Raw genomic sequence first — 22458 nt, 5'->3', positions numbered from 1 at the left:
TGGTGAGCTAGTCACTATGCAGTTGGGCACAGTCCAAGAATACCATATGGCTTAATGAAAAACAATACTGTTCTAATGATCTTTCGTATATTACCTTAGAGCACAATGTGCTTTTTTATTGGTGATTTGAAAGCTCATATGTGACCTTTCAGCAAATAAAGATTCAGCCCCCTCTATGCACCAAGAATTATGCTAGATGCGCAGCTGAGATCTGCCAATGCTTTAATCTTGCACATCACCCACCAACTAATAGAGAACCTAAATGTTTAAACAGATGGTTTGGTGAGGTGTGCAGACTACTACAACAGACTACCGGAGTCCAAACAAAGGCACTGGTGAAGGATGCCATTGCACATTCAGGAAGCTGCCACTTTTTGGCCTAGGAGGAAGTGAAAGTAGAAATGTGTTCTAGGTATCTCTTGCTGTATAAAATATTTTGGCCCAAAGTGATAATGATTTTCTTATACTCATGGATAATGTAAGCTTAGGAGTCAGACAGGGAGCAGCAGGAAAAGCTTCTTTCTACTCCACTGTGTCTGGGACTTTCACAGGAAAGGGTGGAATGACTGGCATGTCACAGACTGGTAGGAGGCAAAACATCTTTGATTGGAGAATCACTTCCAAGGTGACTTTTTCACTCACTGGTCCAGCAGCTTAATTGCAATAGTGACAGCATATATCCTCACCAGCATGGGCATCTCAGGGACATTGTACTTCAAACATGATGGCCTACTGATCGAAGGAGTGACAAGACCACCCATCTTCAAAGGGACAGTGGGTGGGACAAAGACCACACTTCTTTTTTTATCATTTATTTTACTTTTTAAAATTAGTTTATTTTTTAATTGAAGAATAATTGCTTTACAGAATTTTGTTGTTTTCTTCAAACCTCAACATGAATTAGCCAGATTCATGGGGTCGCAAAGAGTCGGACTCGACTGAGCGACTGATCTGATCTGATCTGATACATATATCCCCTCCCTTTTGACCCTCCCTCCCATCTCCCTTCCCATCCCACACCTCCAGGTTGATACAGAGTCCCTGTTTGAGTTTCCCAAGCCATACAGCAAATTCCCGTTGGCTATCTATCTTACATATGGTAATGTAAATTTCCATGTTACTTTTCCATACATCTCACCCTCTCCTTCCCTCTCCCCATGTCTATAAGTATATTCTCTATGACTGTTTCTCCATTGCTGCCCTGTAAATAAACTATTCAGAAGCATTTTTCTAGATTCCATATATATATGTGTTAGAATATGATATTTATCTTTCTCTTTCTGACTTAATTCACTCTGTATAATAGGCTCTAGGTTCATCAATCTCATTAGAACTGACTCAAAGACATTCCTTTTTATGGCTGAAAATATTCCATTGCATATATGTACCACAACTTCTTTATCCATTCATCTGTCAGTGGACATCTAGGTTGCTTCCATGGTCTAACTATTGTAAATAGTGCTTCCATGAACAATGAGATACATATGTCTTTTTCGATTTTGGCTTCCTCGGGGTATGTGCCTAGGAGTGGGATTACTGGGTCATATGGTGGTTTTATTCCAAGTTTTTTAAGGAATCTCCACACTGTCTTCCGTAGTGGCTGTATCAATTTACATTCCCACCAAAAGTGCAAGAGGGTTCCCTTTTCTCCACACCCTCTCCAGCAATTATTGTTTGTAGACTTTTTGATGATGGCCATTCTGACCGGTGTGAGGTGATATCTCATTGTAGTTTTGATTTGCATTTCTCTAGTAATGAATGATGTTGAGCATCTTTTCATCTGTTTGATTAGCCATCTGTATGTCTTCTTTGGAGAAATGTCTGTTTGGGTCTTTTTCCCATTTTTTGATTCGATTGTTTTTCTGGTATTGAGTTGTATGAGTTGCTTGTATATTTTGGAAATTAATCCTTTGTCAGTTGTTTCATCTGCTATTATTTTCTCCCATCCTGAGGGTTTCTTTTCACCTTACTTATAGTTTCCTTTGCTGTGCAAAAGCTTTTAAGTTTAATCAGATCCCACTTGTTTACTTTTGTTTTTATTTCTGTTATTCTAGGAGATGGGTCATAGAGGATCTTGCTTTGATTTATGTCATTGAGTGTTCTGCCTATGCTTTCCTCTAAGAGTTTTATAGTTTCTGGTCTTACATTTAGGTCTTTAATCCTTTGAGTTTATCTTTGTGTATGGTGTTAGGAAGTGTTCTAATTTCCTTCTTTTACATGTAGCTGTCCAGTTTTCCCAGAACCATTTATTGAAGAGGCTGCCTTTGGCCCATTGTATATTCTTGCCTCCTTTGTCAAAAATAAGGTACCCATAGGTGCATGGTTTTTTTTTCTGGGCTTTCTATCTTCTTCCATTGGTCTATATTTCTGTTTTTGTGCCAGTACCATACTGTCTTGATGACTGTAGCTTTGCAGTATAATCTGAAGTCAGAAAGGTTGATTCTTCCAGCTCCACTCTTCTTTCTCAAGACTGCTTTGGCTATTCAGGGTCTTTTGTTTTTCCATGAATTGGGAAATTTTTTGTTCTAGTTCTGTGAAAAATGCCATTGGTAATTTGACAGGGATTGCACTGAATCTGTAGATTGCATTTGGTAGTATAGTAACTTTCACAATATTGATTCTTCCTACCCAGGAACATGGAATATCTCTCCATCTGTTTATGTTATCTTTGATTTCTTTCACCAATGTCTTATAATTTTCTGTGTATAGTTCTTTTGTCTCTTTAGGTAAGTATATTCCTAGATACTTAATTCTTTTTATTTAAATGGTGAATGAGATTGATTGCTTAATTTCTCTTTCTGATTTTTCATTGTTAGTATGTATATGTGTATATATATATATATATATATATATATATATGCAAGTGATTTCTGTGTATTGATTTTGTATCCTGCAACTTTGCTAAATTCACTGATTAGTTCTAGTAATTTCCTGATACTACCTTTAAGATTTTCTATGTGTAGTATCATAGCATCTGCAAACTGAGAGCTTTACTTCTTCTTTTCCAGTCAGGATTCCTTTATTTCTTTTTGTTCTCTGACTGCTATAGCTAGGACTTCCAGAACTATGTTGAATAATAGTGGTGAAAGTGGACACCTTGTTCCCGATCTAAGGGGAAATGCTTTCAGTTTTTCACAATTGAGAATAATGTTTGCTGTAGGCTTATCATATATGGCCTTTACTATGTTGAGGTAGGTTCCTTCTATGCCTACTTTTTGCAGACTTTTCATCATAAAAGGATGCTGAATTTTGTCAGAGGCTTTTTCTGCATCTATTGAGATTATCATATGGTTTTTGTCTTTCAATTTGTTAATATGGTGTATCACATTGATTGATTTGTGTATATTGAAGAATCCTGGCATCCTTGGAATAGACTCAACTTGATCATGGTGTATGAGCTTTTTGATGTGTTGCTAAATTCTGTTAAAATTTTGTTGAGGTTTATTGCATCTATGTTCATCAGTGATATTGGCCTGTAGTTTTCTTTTTTTGTGTTATCTTTGTCTGGTTTTGGTATCAGGGTGATGGTGGCCTCATAGACTGAGTTTGGAAGTGTTCCTTCCTCTGAAATTTCTTGTAAGAGTTTTAGAAGGATAGGCATTAGCTCTTCCCAAGATGTTTGATAGAATTCTCCTGTGAAGCCATCTGGTCCTGGGCTTTTGTTTTGGGGGAGTTTTTTGATCACAGCTTCAACTTCAGTGCTTGCAATTGGGTTGTTCATAATTTCTATTTCTTCCTGGTTCAGTCTTGGAAGATTGAACTTTTCTGAGAATCTGTCCATTTCTTCCAGGTTATCCATTTTATTGCCATATAGTTGTTCATAATAGTCTTTTATAATCATTTGTATTTGTGCATTGTTTGTTGTAATCTCTCCTTTTTCATTTCTAATTTTGTTGATTTGATTCGTCTCTCTCGGTGAGTCTGGCTAAAGGTTTGTCAATTTAGTTTATCTTCTCAAAGAACCAGCTTTTAGATTTATTAATCTTTACTCTTGTTTGTTTCATTTCCTTTTCATTTGTTTCTTCTCGGATCTTGATGATTTCTTTCCTTCTACTAATTTTGGGGGGTTTTGTTCTTTTTCCAGTTGTTTTAGATGTAAAGTTAGGTTGTCTATTCGATGTTTTTCTTGTTTCTTGAGCTGGGATTGTATTGCTATAAATGTCCCTCTTAGAACTGCTTTTTCTGCTTCCCTTAGGTTTTTAGTTGTCATGTTTTTATTGTCATTTGTTTCTAGAAATTTTTTTATTTCCCTTTTGATTTCTTCAGTAACCTGTTGGTTATTTAGAAATGTATTGTTTAATCTCCATGTGTTTGTGTTTTTTACAGTTTTTCTTTTCTAGTAATTGATATCTAGTCTCAAAGCATTGTGGTCAGAAAAGATTCTTGATATGATTTCAGTTTTCTTAAATTTACTGATGTTAGATTTGTGTCCCAAGATGTGGCCTATCCTGGAGAACGTTCCATCTGCAATTGAGAAGGTGTATTCTTCTGCATTTGGATGGAATGTCCTGAAGATATCAATGATATCCATCTCATCTAATGTATCATTTAAGACTTGTGTCTCCTTATTAATTTTCTGTTTTGATGATCTGTCCATGGGTGTGAGTGGGGTGTTAAAGTCTCTTACTATTATTGTGTTACTTTCAATTTCTCCTTTTATGTCTGTTAGTGTTTGTCTTATGCATTGAGGTGCTCCTATGTTGGATTCATAGATATTTACAATTGTTATGTCTTCCTCTTTGATTGATCCCATGATCATTACGTAGTGTCCTTCCTTATCTCTTGTAATCTTCTTTATGTTAAGGTTTATTTAAAATTTTGTTGAGGTTTATTGCTCAACATTATTGAGGGATTGCTACTCCAGCTTTCTTTTGCTTCCCATTTGCATGGAATATATTTTTCCATCCTCTTACTTTCTGTCTATATGTGTCTTTAGGACTGAATTGGGTTTCTTGTAGACAGCATATATATGGGTCTTGCTTTCATATCCATTCAGTCAGTCTGTGTCTTTTGGCTGGAGAATTTAATTTGTTTACAGTTAAAGTAATTGTTGATATATATGTTCCTCTTGCCATTTTCTTAAGTGTTTGGGAATGATTTTGTAGATCTTCTTTCTTCTCTTGTATTTCTTGACTATACAAGTCCCTTTAACCCTTGTTGTATAGCTAGTTGGTGGTACTGAATTCTCTTAACTTTTGCTTGTCTGAAAAGCTTTTTATTTCTCCATCAATTTTGTATGATATCCTTGCCTGGTACAGTAATCTTGTAGATTTTCCCCTTTCAGTACTTTAAATATATCCTGCCATTCCCTGCTGGCCTGCAGAATTTCTGATGAAAGATCAGCTGTTTAGTCTATGTGGTTTCCCTTGTATGCTGCTTGTTGCTTCTCTTTTGCTGCTCTTAATATTTATTCTTTGTGTTTAATCTTTGTTAGTTTGATTAGTATGTGTCTTGGCGTGTTTCTCCTTGGATTTATCCTGTATGGTACTCTTTATGCCTCTTGAACTTGATTGACTATTTTCTTTTCCATGTTGGGGAATTTTCAATTATAATCTCTTCAAAATTTTTCTCATATCCTTTTTCTCTTCTTCTTCTGGGAACCCTATAAATCGAATGTTGGTGTGTTTGATATGGTTCCAGAGGTCTCTGAGACTATCCTCAGTTCTTTTCATTCTTTTTACTTTATTCTGCTCTTCAGACGTTATTTCTATCATTTTATCTTCCAGCTCACTGATTCATTCTTCTGCTTCAGATATTCTGCTATTGATTCCTTCTCGAGTGCTTTTAATTTCAGTAATTGTGTTGTTTGTCTCTGTATGTTTATTCTTTAATTCTTCTAAGTTTTATTAATTGATTTTTGCATTTTCTCCATTTTGTTTTCAAGGTTTTTGATCATCTTTACTATCATTATTCTGAATTCTTTTTCATGTAGTTTGCCTATTTCCTCTTCATTTATTTGGACTTTTGTGTTTCTAGTTTGTTCCTTCATTTGTGTAGCATTTCTCTGCCTTTTCATTATTTTTTTTTTTTAACTTACTATATTTGAGGTTTCCTTTTCCCAGGCTTCAAGGTTGAATTCTTTCTTCCTTTTGGTTTCTGCCCTCCTAAGGTTGGTCCAGTGGTTTGTGTAAGCTTTGAATAGGGTGAGATTTGTGCTCAGTTTCTTTTCCCCACCTCTGACGGGCAAGGCTGAGTGAGGTGGTAATCCTGTCTGCTGATAACTGGGCTTGTATTTTTGTTTTCTTTGCTGTTTAGATGACAACCAATGTCTCAAACTTTATCAGGAGCAGTGGAGCCAACAGCCAGTAGCAGGACCTCAGTGCTTGGCTTTTCTAATTTTCTGATGTTTTATCTCCCCAAATTTCACAGTAGAGCCTGGTTGAAGAGTGAGGTCAGAAGAGACAAGGCTTTTAAGGCTGCCTGTAGTAAATATAGTTGGTAGGTATGGTTGCTGTGTGAAAAGAAACCATCTCCTGCCATATCAACAAACAAGAAATGACACAGCCCTCAGCGATTTCTGGCCTCCAAATGTGAATGAGGGCTCTCAAAACTGAAACCCAGCAGATGCTGCCACCCCTCACGGTGAATCCTGAGGAGCCCAAGACCCCACTTCTTAATGACAGGAGTACCAAGCAATTGATTACAGCTCTGGGTTTAAATTGTCACAGGGTTTGATGATAGGATAGGGAACAAGGCAGAGGTCAATTTATGTGTCTCTGGATGCTCCGTCTAGGAGCTGACTGTTCTTTCTCCAAGGTAAAGGGAGTTGCTTTGGGAATTTTATAACAGAGGAAAGATGATGCTATTTATAAATTGGGAACTTGACCTTGATGACAACATAGAGAAAAGATATTCTTTGAGAGAAGGGGTTTGAACAGTTTAATGCTAGTAGGCATGAGGGTAGGATGAGGAAAATGGATTTGGGCTGTTTGGAGATAAGGGCCAAAAAATCATCATGTTTCTAGTTTTGCTGGCTCATTTGTGGTAATGTCTTTTAATAAGGAAAAAAAATAATAATGCTGTGGTAGAAACACATGAGAAGGAGACGCAGAGAAAGAAGTTTAGCTTTGGCCTTTATGAATTTGATATTTCACTGGGACTTGTAGATGGTGATACCTAATATGAGGCTCTAGAGCCCAGAGGAAAGGTCAGGGACAGCTATACGGACCTGGGAACATTGACTTAGCAATGGTTTGTTGGTTGAAACAATAGAAATGGAAGAGATTACTCAGAAAGAGAGGATCATGCTCTTCCATTTCTGTAAAGAAAATGAGGTCTCAGAACAAACTCTGGAGACAGCAAAGGTTTATTGGTCAAGTAAGCAAACAAGAGATTGTTCCTTTTGTTTGTTTTGCAAAGTATTTAAATTATGAGAGCCCATTAGCTACCTTCTTAAAGGCAAATTATTTTTGTTGTTATTTCTGAGGCATGTTAGCTTTGTCTTTCTAATTAGTTTTGAAATTTTGAGTACAAATCTAACACAAAACTGTGGTTGAATATTAAAACAAATGTATTATAGCATTAAACATATCAAAACTGTATTTTCTTCTAATGACATATCACAAAATAAAAATTTATGAAACATGTATTTGAGATACTTTGAGGATTATATACAGCGCTGAGAATTATAGATTCTGGAAGGCTTACCCTCTGCATGTCGTGATGGGAATGGTGGTTCATGGATGACCTATTGGGACAATTTCTGATGATTCTTTATAATATTATAAAGACCTATAGGGCTGGCTATTGTTGAGTTTAGGAAACAAAAAGAGTCAGTGGTATCCAGGGAGGTTTGAAGGGGATTAAGACAACTGTATTTGCTTACAAGAAACCATGGTCTCAAAGTAATTATAAACCAGGAGACTGAGAGCCAGAGTTAAAGCTCATGCACTGCCCTGAGGAATCCATGCTTGTTGGTCTTAGAGTAAGAATGTAGTAACATTGAAAGTGATAGGTGGGACCAAAGAATGTGGTGTTGAGAATAATGCCAAGCACAGGAGGGCAGAGTGATTATAAGAACATAGGAAGTTATGTTGTACTGAATTCACCAGACTATTTATAGAACCTCACATGGGGGCTTAGTGAATCCAGGAACTTCCAAACATTCATCTGAATTCTACTGAGTTGTCTTTTAAACTGTTCCAACACTTATTTCTACTGGCTACCTTTCTAAGTGATTTACAATTTAATCCTTATGAAAACCATGAGGTAGGTAACATTGTCATCCTTATTTAACCCACAAAGACACAGGCACAGAGAACAGCTGAGCTAGGATTCAGGTTGAGCATTCTAGAGACTGTGCTATTGACCAGTATATTATGATAGATCTTTACTACTGACATTTCATTTTAATAATTCATAGAGAATAAATATTTGAATGTGTCACTTTTTGGACACTTGCCTAATTGTTGGGTTTCTCCTTCAAAGCTTGAAGTCAATTCATTTTCCGTTAAATATCAAGCCATGTTTTTAGGAAGGGTTTTGAATTAAAATACCTGGTATTTAGGGTTATACTTCTGTGAGTGAAGTGGTCATCCCCACATGCCTAAAGCAAATTTTCCATATTGGAACTTTGTGGTCACAACAATGCTGATACTTTGTCAGTGGTCAATAATAGTGTTTTTAATGATTTATTAATTGGTGGATAATATCAATCAATATATGCTTATTAGAATGGGGAACACATGTATACCTGTGGTGGATTCGTTTTGATATTTGGCAAAACTAGTACAATTTTGTAAAGTTTAAAAATAAAATTAAATTAAAAAAAAAAGAATAAGTGGAACACAAAACTCAATCAAATTTCTCAATATTTATGTGCATCTGCCACTTTAAATACCATAGGGGTATGAAGTCAATGTCTTCTTTATCTATTGATTCACTCAGTATCCAAAAGTCTTGTGTGCTTTATAAGAGAGCTATTATAATAAGATCATGAAGTGATCTTTCTCTCTGCTGTGAAAGTGGATTTACCCACCTGTGAATATCCATCTTTCTATTATTTCCTGTTATTTATTCATCCTTTGACTAGTTAACATAAGTTACAAGTGGAGTCTCTCTCTTTTTTTTCTTTTTATACTGTATCAAAGATGTTTACATCTCTTTTCTCTGCTCTTATATAACTGTACTACGCAGCTCAAGCCAAGGTCCAGGAGCCGTCTTAGGTTTTTTCCTTCAGTTCCTATGTCCATGATTATAACTTATCTCATTAATCATTTTTTCTTATTTCCTGTTCCTCTGCCTCCATTTAGGCCCTCATCAGATCTTTCCTGAGCAGTAGCAGTGATTTCTTATGCGGTCTGGTTCCAAGCTTACTAAATATCCCAACCTCTTTTGTGCCCCAATTTCTTCATTACATATTGAAGAAAAGGATCTCACTAATGTGGAAATTTATTATTTATTCTACAATTTAAACTTTTTGGTATTCTATGCTATATTCAGGACAAAGTCTCAATTTGTTAGTAAGTTGATGTGCCTCTCCAGGTTCCCATCTGAGTATTTAATTATCATACTAATTAAGTACCAATTAAGACAATTCAAATATTAACTATCTCCAATGAGATTTATACAAGGCAGAGGAACCAGAAATCAAGTTGTCAATATCTGTTCGATCATAGAACAAGCAACAGAATTCCAGAAAAACATCTGCTTCTGCTTCATTGACTATGCTAAAGCCTTTGACTGTGTGGATCACAACAACTGTGGAAAGTTCATAAGGAGATGGGAATACCAGACCACCTTACCTACCTTCTGAGAAACCTGTACACGTGTCAAGAAGCAATAGGTAGAATCAGACATGGGACAACAGACTTGTTCCAGATTGAGAAAAGTGTACGCCACAGCTATATATTGTCACCCTACTTACTCAACTTCCATGCAGAGTACATCATGAGAAATGCCAGGCTGGATGAATCACAAGCTGGAATTAAGATTGCCAGGAGAAATATCAATAACCTCAGATATGCAGATGATACCACCCTAATGGAAGAAAGGAAAGAGGAACTAAAGAGCTTCTTGATGAAGGTGAAAGAGGAGAGTGAAAAAGCTGGCTTAAAACTCAGCATTCAAAGAAGGAATATCATGACATCTGTTCCCATTATTTCATGGCAAATAGACAGGAAAAAATGGAAAGAGTGACAGACTTTATTTTCTTTGTCTCCAAAATCACTGTGGATGGTGACTGCAGCCCTGAAATTAAAAGATATTTGCTCCTTGGAAGAAAAGCTAAGACAAACCTAGACAACATATTAAAAAGCAGAGATATTACTTTGCCAACAAAAGTCTGTATAGTCAAATATATGGTTTTTCCAGTAGTCATGTATGGATGTGAATGTTGGGCCATAATGTTGGGCTGAGCACCAAAGAATTTATGCTCTCAGACTGTGGTGCTGGAGAAGACTCCTGAGAGTCCCTTGGACTGCAAGGAGATCAAACCAGTCCATCCTAAAAGAAATCAACCCTGAATATTCATTGGAAAGACTGATGCTGAAGCTGAAGTTCCATTACTTTGGCCAACTGATGTGAAAAGCTGACTCTTTGGAAAAAACCCTGATGCTGGGAAAGATAGAGGGTGGAGGAGGATGGGATGACAAAGGATAAGATGATTGGATGGCATCATCAACTCAATGGACATGAATTTGACCAAACTCCAGGAGATAGTGAAGGATGAGTGCCAGGAGCCGGCGACATGACCTTTGTCACGAGTGGAATGTCTTTCGCCGGCTCCCGGCAGATGAGGAAGCCTGGAGTGCTGCAGTTCATGGGGTCACAAAGAGTTAGACATGACTGAGTCACTGAACAACAACAAATGAGATATTCAGAAGCTTAATAGTAACCAATGGAGATAAAAAATAATAGATGTGTGATGTTCAGATGGTATACCTTGGTGATTTTAAAAAGATGCATATATCCTTAATATCTGGGTCCATTTTGATTTTTGAAGATGAAAGCTAACTAATAAGATTATATAATTTTTATTGCTGCATGGAAGTCCACTGTTAGAATAATTACAACAGAAATAGAATCTTCTAAGAAGTCCTGCGCCGAACCACTCAAAATCTTTTTTATATTTGGGTGAGAGTATAAAAGAGGGAATCAAGGAAGTTTTTACACTCATGCCAAGCCTTTTAATTAATATGAGTTCCTGGAATCCTGGCCAGAGATTTTGAGGTTACCATAGCGCTCAGCAGAAAAAGTTCAAAAGTTCTGTGATTGCTTGCTTGGTTATGTGTGTAATGAACATAAGAGTGGCAAGTTATAAGTAGTATAACTTATTTTCTAGTTCTTACTAAATGTGGCTTAAAATTTTTAAATATAGTGTTTAATTGGGGGATTTTTTAGGAGATCTGCCTGGATACTAAAAATACCTTACAATTTAAAGTTTCTTTTATTGCCTATTTCATATTTCTTTTTTTTATTTTATTTTATTTTTAAATTTTACATAATTGTATTAGTTTTGCCAAATATCAAAATGAATCCGCCACAGGTATTCATATTTCTTCATAAAGTAATCTGTTGAATGAAATGATCTAATATTCATTCTCTGAATGCTGAAGAGTATCTATTGAAAGTAGATGTATTTGACACTGGAAAAGATAACACCCTGAAGAAGTTATTCACAAATCCAAAGGGCAATGAATTCATAGAAAAATAAGCATTAAAATATTGCCAGTTTTAATTTGCAAGTAAATATGTCATAGTAGAACACAGCATAGTTTATAGAATTCAACAGATAAACATTTAAATTTAATTACTATCATTTATAAGATGCATAACTTGTACAAGTGAGTTAATGTTTAAAGGCATCACTTTCATATTTTTCAGTGAGGAATAGAGCATTAACTTTGCAGGACTATTGTGAATAATAAATGTTAAAGGCTAACATCACTTAATAAGGACACAGTGAAGACATGTTGTTTTCCCTCCTTTAGCATAATTTTGATAACTCCATTCTTAAAACAATTTCACTTGGTTATAAAATGATGATATAATTACCATTGTTGGATACTGGAGTGGGTTGCCATGCCCTCCTCCAGGGGATCTTCCTGATGCAGGGATTGAACACATGTCTCTTATTCTCCCACATTTGGCAGGCATGTTCTCTACCACTAGAGCCACCTGGGAAGCCCAATGTTGAATACTACTACTCCCGTACTCTTGCCTGGAAAATTCCGTGGACGGAGGAGCTGGTAGGGTGAAGTCCATGGGGTTGCTAAGAGTCGGACATGACTGAGTGACCTCAGTTTCATGCATTGGAGAAGGAAATGGCCACCCACTCTGGTGTTCTTACCTGGAGAATCCCAGGGACGGGGCAGCCTGGTGGGCTGCTGTCTCGGGTCGCACAGAGTCAGACATGACTGAAGTGACTTAGCAGCAGCAGCAGCAGCCAGTAAATAGCAATCAATTATTTAGTATTAAACACATGCCAACCCATGATGGGCTTCCCTGGTGGCTCAGAAGGTAAAGCGTCTGCCTGCAATGTGGGAGACCTTGGTTCGTAACCTGGGTTGGGAAGATCCCCTGGAGAAGGAAACGGCAACCCACTCCAGTATTCTTGCCTGGAGAATCCTGTGGACAGAGGAGTCGGTTAGCCTCTAGTCCATGGGGTTGCAAACAGTCAGACACGACTGAGTGACCTCACTTTACTTCACTTCAAACCCATGGTAGGAACTGGGAATGCAGAAACGAACATACCATAACCCTTGTCCTGGTGAACAATGATGTCTGTTCAGGAGACAGACATTTACCCTGATAAATTTCCATATTAACCAGACACTTAGAGATGAGTAAAGACCTGGGGACTCATGGAGGACAAAACTAACTCTACAGTACTTGAGAAATGCCTCAACAAGGAGGTGCCATTTGAATAGGATCTTAAAGTAGAAGTAAGCTGGATCAGGGAAAAACAAAGAGAGTTCCAGAAAAATATCTATTTCTGCTTTATTGACTATGCCAAAGCCTTTGACTGTGTGGATCACAATAAACTGTGGAAAATTCTGATAGAGATGGGAATACCAGACCACCTGACCTGCCTCTTGAGAAACCTATATGCAGGTCAGGAAGCAAAAGTTAGAACTGGACATGGAACAACAGACTGGTTCCAAATAGGAAAAGGAGTACGTCAAGGCTGTATATTGTCACCTGCTTATTTAACTTATATGAAGAGTACATCATGAGAAACGCTGGGCTGGAAGAAGCACAAGCTGGAATCAAGATTGCCGGGAGAAATATCAATAACCTCAGATATGCAGATGACACCACCCTTATGGCAGAAAGTGAAGAAGAACTAAAGAGCCTCTTGATGAAAGTGAAAGAGGAGAGTGAAAAATTTGGCCTAAAGTTCAACATTCAGAAAACGAAGATCATGCCATCTGGTCCCATCACTTCATGGGAAATAGATGGGGAAACAGTGGAAACAGTGTCAGACTTTATTTTTGGGGGCTCCAACATCACTGAAGATGGTGATTGCAGCCATGAAATTTAAAAAAAGCTTACTCCTTGGAAGGAAAGTTATGACCAACCTAGATAGCATATTCAAAAGCAGAGACATTACTTTGCCAACAAAGGTCCATCTAGTCAAGGCTATGGTTTTTCCAGTGGTCATGTATGGATGTGAGAGTTGGACTGTGAAGAAAGCTGAGTGCCTAAGAATTGATGCTTTTGAACTGTGGTGCTGGAGAAGACTCTTGAGAGTCCCTTGGACTGCAAGGAGATCCAACCAGTCCATTCTAAAGGAGATCAGTCCTGGGTGTTCTTTGGAAGGAATGATGCTAAAGCTGAAACTCCAATACTTTGGCCACCTCATGCGAAGAGTTGACTCATTGGAAAAGACTCTGATGCTGGGAGGGATTGGGGGCAGGAGGAGAAGGGGACGGTAGAGGATGAGATGGCTGGATGGCATCACCGACTCGATGGACATGAGTTTGAGTGAACTCTGGGAGCTGGTGATGGACAGGGAGGCCTGGCGTGCTGCGATTCATGGGGTCACAAAGAGTTGGACACAACTGAGCGACTGAACTGAACTGAAGATATCATAAAGTGAGGAAGAGAAGTAATGGTGTTTTATGTTGAAGAAAACCTCATGAGGAAATGCAGGGAGCTGGGAGAAGAGGACCCAGGCCACGGCTGAGATATGGTGATAGTGGAGAACATGGGGTGGAGGATGTGCCGAGGAAAGGAAGCTGTAGGAAAGTCTGAGGAGGCACACAGAAGCACTCTGTAAACCAGATCACAGAGTTTGGACTTTGTCCTGCAGACAATGGGTAGTCAACAGCAAGCTCAGAGAAAAATGTGGACATGAACTCCAGGAGTTGGTGATGGACAGGGAGTTCTGGCGTGCTGCGATTCATGGGGTCGCAAAGAGTCGGACACGACTGAGCGACTGATCTGATCTGATCTGATTCTTTCTTGGGAAAGTTAGTTCTGTTGACTCTGAGAGGAATGAATTTGACTAGCTGTGAAAAAAAAAAGGACTGATAACAAGGAGACTAGTCACCTGAGTCATTATTAGAATCCATGAGAAGGATGACACAGAGGGAAGAATGGAGTGGGTCATGATCAAGATAAAGTTCTTTGTTCAATGGAAAAAAAAATATTTGACACTAAATTTAAAGAGCAACAGCAAAGAGAAAGAGGATGATTTGGAAGAAGAATAATGAGTTGAGGTTTGAACATTTGGGGAATATCTGGGAGAAATCTATTAGTAGCTGATAGATTCAGGTAGCTTATCTAGGAGATGAGATATTTTAGAAAAGAGGCTGAGTTTAGAATTGAGATTGGATTATGAAATAGAGATTTGATATAACAAAATGGAGGAATAGATCAGCTGATGCCTTGGATTATGACTTTGAAAATATTCATGGTTATAGTGCAAAATTCAGAAGATGAGTATGGTGAATGACCCTGAGTCTGGGAAGGAAGAGGAGGAGTAGCTCAAGAGAGAGCGTTGTGTTGAGAAAGCTAAGGGAGATGACACATGCTTAGTTCCTGCAGCCATGTCAAGCTCTCTGCGACCTTATGGGCTGCAGCCCACCAGGCTCCTCTGACCATGGGATTCCCCAGGCAAGAATACTGGAGTAGGTTGCTATGCCCTCCTCCAGGGGATCTTCCTGACCCAGGGATGGAACCCATCTCCCATGGACTGAGGCAGGCTACAGGCTATGTCTTCTGCATTGATGAACCTGCATTCAGGCAGGTTCCTTACCACGAGTGCCACCTGGGAAGCCCAATTATGTATAAGAATCCTGTTAAAATGCAGATTCTGAGTCAGTTGATTTGGGAACAGACCAGTACATCTGACTCTTTGTGACCCCATGGACTATACAGTCCATGGAATTCTCCAGGCCAGAATACTGGAGTGGGCTGTTCCCTTCTCCAGGGGATCTTCCCAATCCAGGGATGGAACCCAGGTCTCCCACATTGCAGGCAGATTCTTTACCAAAGAGCCACCACAGAAACCTCTAAGAAGGTCCGTGTCATGCCAGTTCTGTTCTTCTATGGACAACACTTTGAATAGTGAGACTCTGGTGGTTAATAAAAATAGCTAATCAAAATTCAGGATCTGTTTACTTTGAGAAGCATTCTTTCTTTATAAATATGTGGATATTCTAATTCCACGTAGAGATTTGTGCTGAAGCTGTTTTAGATGGTTCTGGCAGGTGGGATCCTTCTGTGTTTTGAATACCAGATGAATTTCATCCTTTGTTTAATTGGCTATCTGGAAACTCCTCCTCTTCCCTTCCATGTTAGAGGAAATAAAAAGCATTCCCTTGATATTCTACTTTATTAGATAGATGAGCAGATGCTTCTTTTCTTTAGTATAGGACCCACAGTGAGTTTCTAAATATTTTTTTGTTTTTGTTCTTTTGTTTCTGATACATTTTGCCATCCAAATTATTAACTAGAAGAAGTTTCCTTTGATAACATTTCTGGAAAAGAAGACAATCTTCCATCCAGATGTCTGCAAATCCTTAGTTCACTGATGCTCTAACTCATTTTATCTACCCCCACTTGCCTCATAGCTGGGTCTACATGTCCCTTGTGTCTGTTTCATTAATAAATTGTTTTAACTGTATCCACTCACCTACTTTGTTACTAGCCAGTTTGTAAATATGAAACTAGGGAAATGGTATTACAAGCACTGTGGGAAAAAATATGTTTCTGCTGCACAGGGAGTCAGAGTCAGGTTAAAAAAAATTAAGAAAAATGAAGGGAACTAGAGTCTCTATCAGAGAAGGCAATGGCACCCTACTCCAGTACTCTTGCCTGGAAAATCCCATGGACGGACGAGCCTGGTAGGCTGCGGTCCATGGGGCCGCTAAGTCAGACACAACTGAGCGACTTCACTTTCACTTTTCACTTTCATGCATTGGAGAAGGAAATGGCAACCCACTCCAGTGTTCTTGCCTCAAGAATCCCAGGGATGGGGCAGCCTGGTGGGCTGCCGTCTATGGGGTCACACAGAGTCGGACACGACTGAAGTGACTTAGCAGCAGCAGCAGCAGAGTCTCTGTGGAAAGTGTTGAGGCTTGAGTTAGCATGGGAAACATGAAAGTTGAGGGAGAACATAGATACAAATAAATTTGTAGAGGTCGAATCAGCATGTCAGGATACTGATTGCACATCTACAGTAATTAATAGGAAGGAAAAATGGAAGAGTTGACTACTGAGGTTTCAAGCCCAGAGGGTTAAATAAAATGGTGATCTTGTGAACAGAAATCATGAAATGAAAGAAAGAATCTGATTAGAACTTGGGATTTAAAAAAGAAAATGGTGAGTTTGGTCATGGAAATGGGTGTCTTTTATTCATCTGATGTTAATCACTGGGGATATGATGCAGATATTAACTCTAGCCTTTGATTATTAATTAACCCCATCAGGAACCAGGGTTCAATCCCCGGGTGGTAAAGATCCCCTGAATAAGGGTTAGTTGCTTCAGTCATGTCTGAGTTTGTGCGACCCTATGGCCTGCCAGGCTCCTCTGTCCATGGGATTCTCTAGGCAAGAGTACTAGAGTGGATTGCCATGCCCTCCTCCAGGGGATCTTCCTGACCCAGGGATAGAACCTGTGTCTCCTGCATTGCAGGCAGAGTCTTTACCACCGAGCCACCAGGAAAGCCCAAGAGTACAGCTACCCACTCCAGTATTCTTGCCTGGAGAATTCCATGGACTGAGGAGCCTAGCGAGCTACATTCCATGGGCTTATAAAGAGTTGGACACGACTGAATGACTAACTTTCACTTTCTAGTTGATTTTACCTGAAATCTTATGTAAGACTCAAGTGAAAGAATGCATACAAGTGCTTGAGGAAAGATAGCATATGAAAAAGCATGTCTTTAAGAGATGGATAATGGAAGAGGTGAAGGAAAGAGAAAATGATCAAGAATGATGATGGGCAGATTGATTGAGTTTATTTGTGTTCTTCAAATGACAGTCTATGAAAGAGAGTCAGAAAGGCAGAGGGAACAATATGGTCAAATACAAAGACATTAGAATATGTTAAGAACTGAATCAAACTCGTGTGTTCTTCAAATAACAAGTTTCACAATTGCAAGGAGAGAATAGAGCAGAAACCAAGTTTTAAAGAATGGGAGTAGGGTACAAAAATATAGGCAACTTGTATTCTCTGATGTGCGTGTGCTCAGTCATGTCCAACTCTTTGTGGCCCAGTGGACTGTAGCCCACCAGCTCCTCTATCCATGGGATTGCCCAGGCTAAAATACGGGAATGGGTTGCCATTTCCTTCTCCACAGGATCTTCCTGACCCATGGACCAAACCTGCGTCTCCCGTGTTTCCTTCTTTGAGAGGTGGATTCTTTACTTGTAAGCCACTTAAGAAACCCTATATTCTCTGATAATTAGAAAACACGCATGGGCAATAAAATCAAATTGATTTTGGCCAATTAACTTGTCTCGATTTTGCTGTTGGTTTCCACTTCCATAGTAGAAATTATGATACTTTATAAATCATGGAGGAAAGTATCAGTGAGCTGGCCTCAGCTCCCTTAGGGAACGTGCATTTTTTTATGGGCATCTCTCCTGCTAATATTTGTCTTCAATTTGAAGGTACAGGATAGAAGACTTCAGGGTAAACCTTTAGGTAGTTCTCTTTTTCTCAGTTGACACCTTCACAAAAGATTCTTTTTTCACGGCAGGTACTTTTACATTTAAATTTTGAGTGAATGTCCTGTTCCACTGTGACGCTCTGTTGTTTCTGTTTTGTAAGCTGTCCTCTTATGTTCTGGTAGTTGAGGTGTAGTTTGGCCATTGTGGCCAGCTGTCTTAGTGTCCAGTGCCATTGGAATACAGAATGCACTCTCTGCAAATGAGAATATATTATGTATGCTCTTGAAAACAAGTGCTCTGAAAACCTATCTCAATATGAGGATGTATTTGTTCCTCTCTAGCCAGGCAGTTCTAAGGACCTGCATGCTCCCACCACAGGCTGCCTCTGTGGAGTCAGAGTTTACTTAGGAAACATGTCACCATTTCAAGGACACCATTCTGATTACATACCCTCTGCTTAGCAGGAAAACAATTGGCTGGACAGCAGGGCTCCACACAACCCTTCTACCCTGATTCCAACACCTCCATGTTGTTCCTGTCTCCTTGGAGGCCTTGAAAACTGTGCATGTACAACTGGCTTCATGTAGAGGCACCATTCACAGCACAGTGGTTCTCTACTCACACACCAACTCATGGCCATCACAGCGCATGTGAAAATGTCTGGGTCCACTGGGTCTTACTGTGTCCTCAGAACTCTAGTTTCAGAGCCATTAGGTAATTCAGAAACCAGTTCAAACTGAAGCACAGATACTGATTTTGTTTATAAAGTATCCACTGTTCTTCAAAGCTCAGTTTCCATGATGCTCTTTGGTGTATTTTTGACCAAAGATTGTGATTTAAAAAATCATTAAGAATTGTAATTTAAGAATGCCCAGAAATTGTCCTCAGTAGTTGTTCAGTCTGTTTTTGAAGAATCTGACTCCATTTTAATCTCAATTTTTGCATAGCTCTTTCTCCAGAAAGGATTTTATTAATCACTTCCTTAAAATGTTGTATCCAGGACTGGAGATCAGAAATAACTTATTAGACAGAAACCAGATATTTTAACTTTTGGTATTCAAAATGGTATTTAGGTTAAAATTTTCTAATTAGATTTCATAAAATAATGGTTCTCATTTCATACTTTTTTTTATTTAAATCTTTTTTTGAGAAAGAGATCTTGCTATGGTATAAGTCAAATTTTAGCTTTCCTGAAGTTTTCACTGTCATTTACAAAGGTTGAGTTCTTTATAAGATGGAATACTACTACTTAAGAAGGCACTAATATTGTCACACAGCCATTATTTTACAGTCATTGACAACACACTTATTAAGGGGGTACACAGCATTAATTATTTCATAGTATGTTCATAATCAATGGTCATGGTGTATATGTTACATTATCATAATTTTCTAATTAATTTATGCTTTATGCATGTTTATACATGTTCCAATTGCATTTCATTAACTCATAGTTTTCTTGTAAGTTTGTACTTTCTTTCCATGTTCAAGGAATCTCTTTAATTCAATTTCTCTGTTTCTCCTCATACAGTCTGGCAGCCAGATATGCAACTCAGTCTAATCACAGTGGAATTGCAACCAGTCAAAAAAAGCCTACTAGGTCAGTTAATATCTCTAATTTATTGCTTATTAGTGATAATAAAGTAAATGCCCAGTGATATTTTGTCCTATCATTCTAATTTTTTTTTTTTTTTTCAAAAAATGACATACTTCTGGATGAAAAGGTTAGAGTACTGAATTTTTCCAAGTAGATTTCCACATGACTTCTTGAGGATGAGCTTGTTGTGTTCAATTATGAAATGGATCTTGAGTTCCTTTAATTTAGTTTTGTTACACATAGTGCTATGACTGGGCTAAAGTCTAGGTTCTAGGCTTAGAGAAAATTAAGGAAAAAAATTACTTTGAAGACCCTCTTCTTTCCAGGTCACAAATTCTGGAAGTAAAACAAGATTATAATTGCTTTTTGAAATGGCCTTGCATTGATTATTGCACATTTTGAAGCAGCACTGAGACACATTGGCAGATTTTTGTGGGGCAATTAGCACCAGGTCAACCTGGGTCATTCTTTTAACACTTTAAATTTTTTCTTCTTTATGAAATATGTATTTTAAAGTCAGTATAGTATAATAAATGACAGTGCATTATGTACTGTTTGAAAAATCAATAGTATATAAAATGTGTGAAAATTGATCTTTTTTTAACGTTAATGATGGTACAGCTAAGTGAAGCCACAGCAAATGTGTTTTGCCCCCTGATTATCATGTAGTTATTTGTGCCATCTCACTCACTGGGAGAGTGTCTCACTGGTGGTTAACTAGTCACTACTCTAATAATGAATCATATTATGCAGTGTTTGACCACAAGGACTGCTGATGGTGCCTTGACTTGAAATGTTTTCCCCTTGCCTTGGTTTTCTAACTTATGCTTATTTCCATAGTAATTAAACTGATTCTGGATAGGCAAATTGAGAGGGTATTTAATGAAAAACCAGAAGAAATGAGATAAATTAGGATATGGAAAGAACAATGACCTTCCATGTTCAGTGAGCATTTTTTTATTACTACTTCTGAGACTTATGAATGTAAAATGTATTTTAAGTACTTCTTCAGTTTAATAGAACATCTCTTTTTTTTGGCTTCATTCTCATTTCTCTTTTTATTACTTTGATGAATGATCTAGAGCTCTGGCTGACTGTCAAATTAGGGTAATGAGAAGAGCAAATGGATTTTTTAATTTGTTTTAATTTGTTCTTCTGAGAACTAAAGATCACTTGGCTCCATGGGTCACAGTCATGATTAAAATGCAATTTAATTGCTTTCTAGAAACACAGCAAGTTTCATTGCAATCAGGGCAAATTTTGTAACAAAATCTGTTTATAAATGTGAGTTTGGACTGAACTTTCTAAGTCTGTGCCTGAGTCTACAGGACTAGTTCTCATTTTTATTATGATTGGGACATTTAGCCAAATTAATTAATTGAGTTCTTTCTACACAGTGCAATCACTGGTCTCCAAAATTCCTGGTGTCTTGGTTATTGTGCTAGACTTACAAACCCTGTAGATCCATTTGAGCAAAAGTTAAATGCTGGAGTCATTTGGGAAAGATTCTAATCTTGTGTATGACACAACCTCTAATTAGCAAAATAGCTGAAGGAACTATTAACAGCCATATGTATTTAAACTCCAAAATACAGTCAACATTTTGAAGCTATTAACTATTCCAAGATATCAACACTTCTGTTTTCAAGCTGGTGTGTGTATTTTCCTGATGTACATTCCTTTTTGCTATACCTGTTACTATTGTAAAATATTTATAGTATACATTTAAGAGTTTGATTTCCTAAGGATCTATGGCGATAGTATATCAGGTAGTGTAATAAGGCGAGTTAAATTTTGAATATGGTAGCAAAGGGTTGGGAAATTGTAATATATTGGGTACCAGTATAACAGATATAAACATTCTTTTACTTTAAACCTTTTCTAAAGGATAACAGTAAAAAAAAAATGCTACCTCTATAAGTTCTACGTTTTTTGTTACTTTTCTTTTAAAATAGAATTTATTAGAGCAGTACACAGTGACGTTCACACGGTGGCAGCAAAAACTAGCAAAGACGCTGGCAGTGCGTAATATCAAGTTTTTAAATATGTCTAGAATACCAATACTAGTTCTTAATTTCTAGTTTTATGTGGACTGTTTATTATAAATATGCAGTATACACTAAATAAAATATTGTAATTGCATATTTTAGGCACCATCCTTGAAATAACTGAATACTTGAAATTTTAATATGGGAACTGTTTAAACAGTGAAATAAATGATCCAAACTGATGTTTAATTATAGTTGAAGTAAAACAACTTAAGTACATTAACTCTTGTCAAGCTTTCCCTAATGTTAAGATAGTCTACATGTATTTCCTCTGTCCTTCATATAAAAGGAGCTGAAGCAACTCTCACTGTATGTGCATTTTAAATTGTCATTCTACTAACAGATTTTTTTTTTCTTATGAGACTTGCATCTTTTTTGTCACATGGCTTGTGTGATTATTAGCCACACTTGTGGGGTAACCAGGTAAAGTCCAGGTCTTCACTTTTGGCAAGCAAGTGAAAGTTTTTATGTGAGACAGGTGGGTCCAGTATGAACAAACTCATGACCCTGGTCTCCACACCATGTTTTAGAGTAATTAACTAGCTCAGATATTCAGTAAGTGTTTGCTCTTTGCAGTTTATTATGTAACTTTATTCTTCTTGTTATTAACGTGTAAGTTCATTTAGGATACAGCCACCTAAGATAAAAACAAATGTCCCATACATTGAAAAAACTTAACAATAATTGCAGGCAGATGCTTAATATCCTGAGAACATAATAAAATATTATTATTTCCCTTGCTTTTCATAT

At 37.7% G+C, this 22458-nt stretch overlaps 1 protein-coding gene across 4 annotated transcripts in view; it reads left to right on the top strand.

Moving 5' to 3' along the window:
- The window catches only part of NAV3 (neuron navigator 3), an 899190-nt gene that overhangs the window by 659303 nt on the left and 217429 nt on the right, over window positions 1–22458 (top strand). For 3 of the 4 annotated variants that reach the window (XM_055587143.1, XM_055587148.1, XM_055587133.1), the window contains one exon: window positions 19595–19663. The exons of the other annotated variant lie outside the window; for it this stretch is intronic. In XM_055587143.1, coding sequence (XP_055443118.1) covers window positions 19595–19663 — 69 coding nt within the window. The remainder of the gene's footprint in view (window positions 1–19594; window positions 19664–22458) is intronic. 4 annotated transcript variants of the gene reach the window in all.

The sequence above is a fragment of the Bubalus kerabau genome, chromosome 1 (genome assembly GCF_029407905.1).
Source record: "Bubalus kerabau isolate K-KA32 ecotype Philippines breed swamp buffalo chromosome 1, PCC_UOA_SB_1v2, whole genome shotgun sequence".
In the NCBI taxonomy this organism is placed as follows: Eukaryota; Metazoa; Chordata; class Mammalia; order Artiodactyla; family Bovidae; genus Bubalus; species Bubalus kerabau.
Note: the sequence above shows the minus strand (reverse complement) of the source record. Positions and strands in the feature narration are given on the sequence as shown.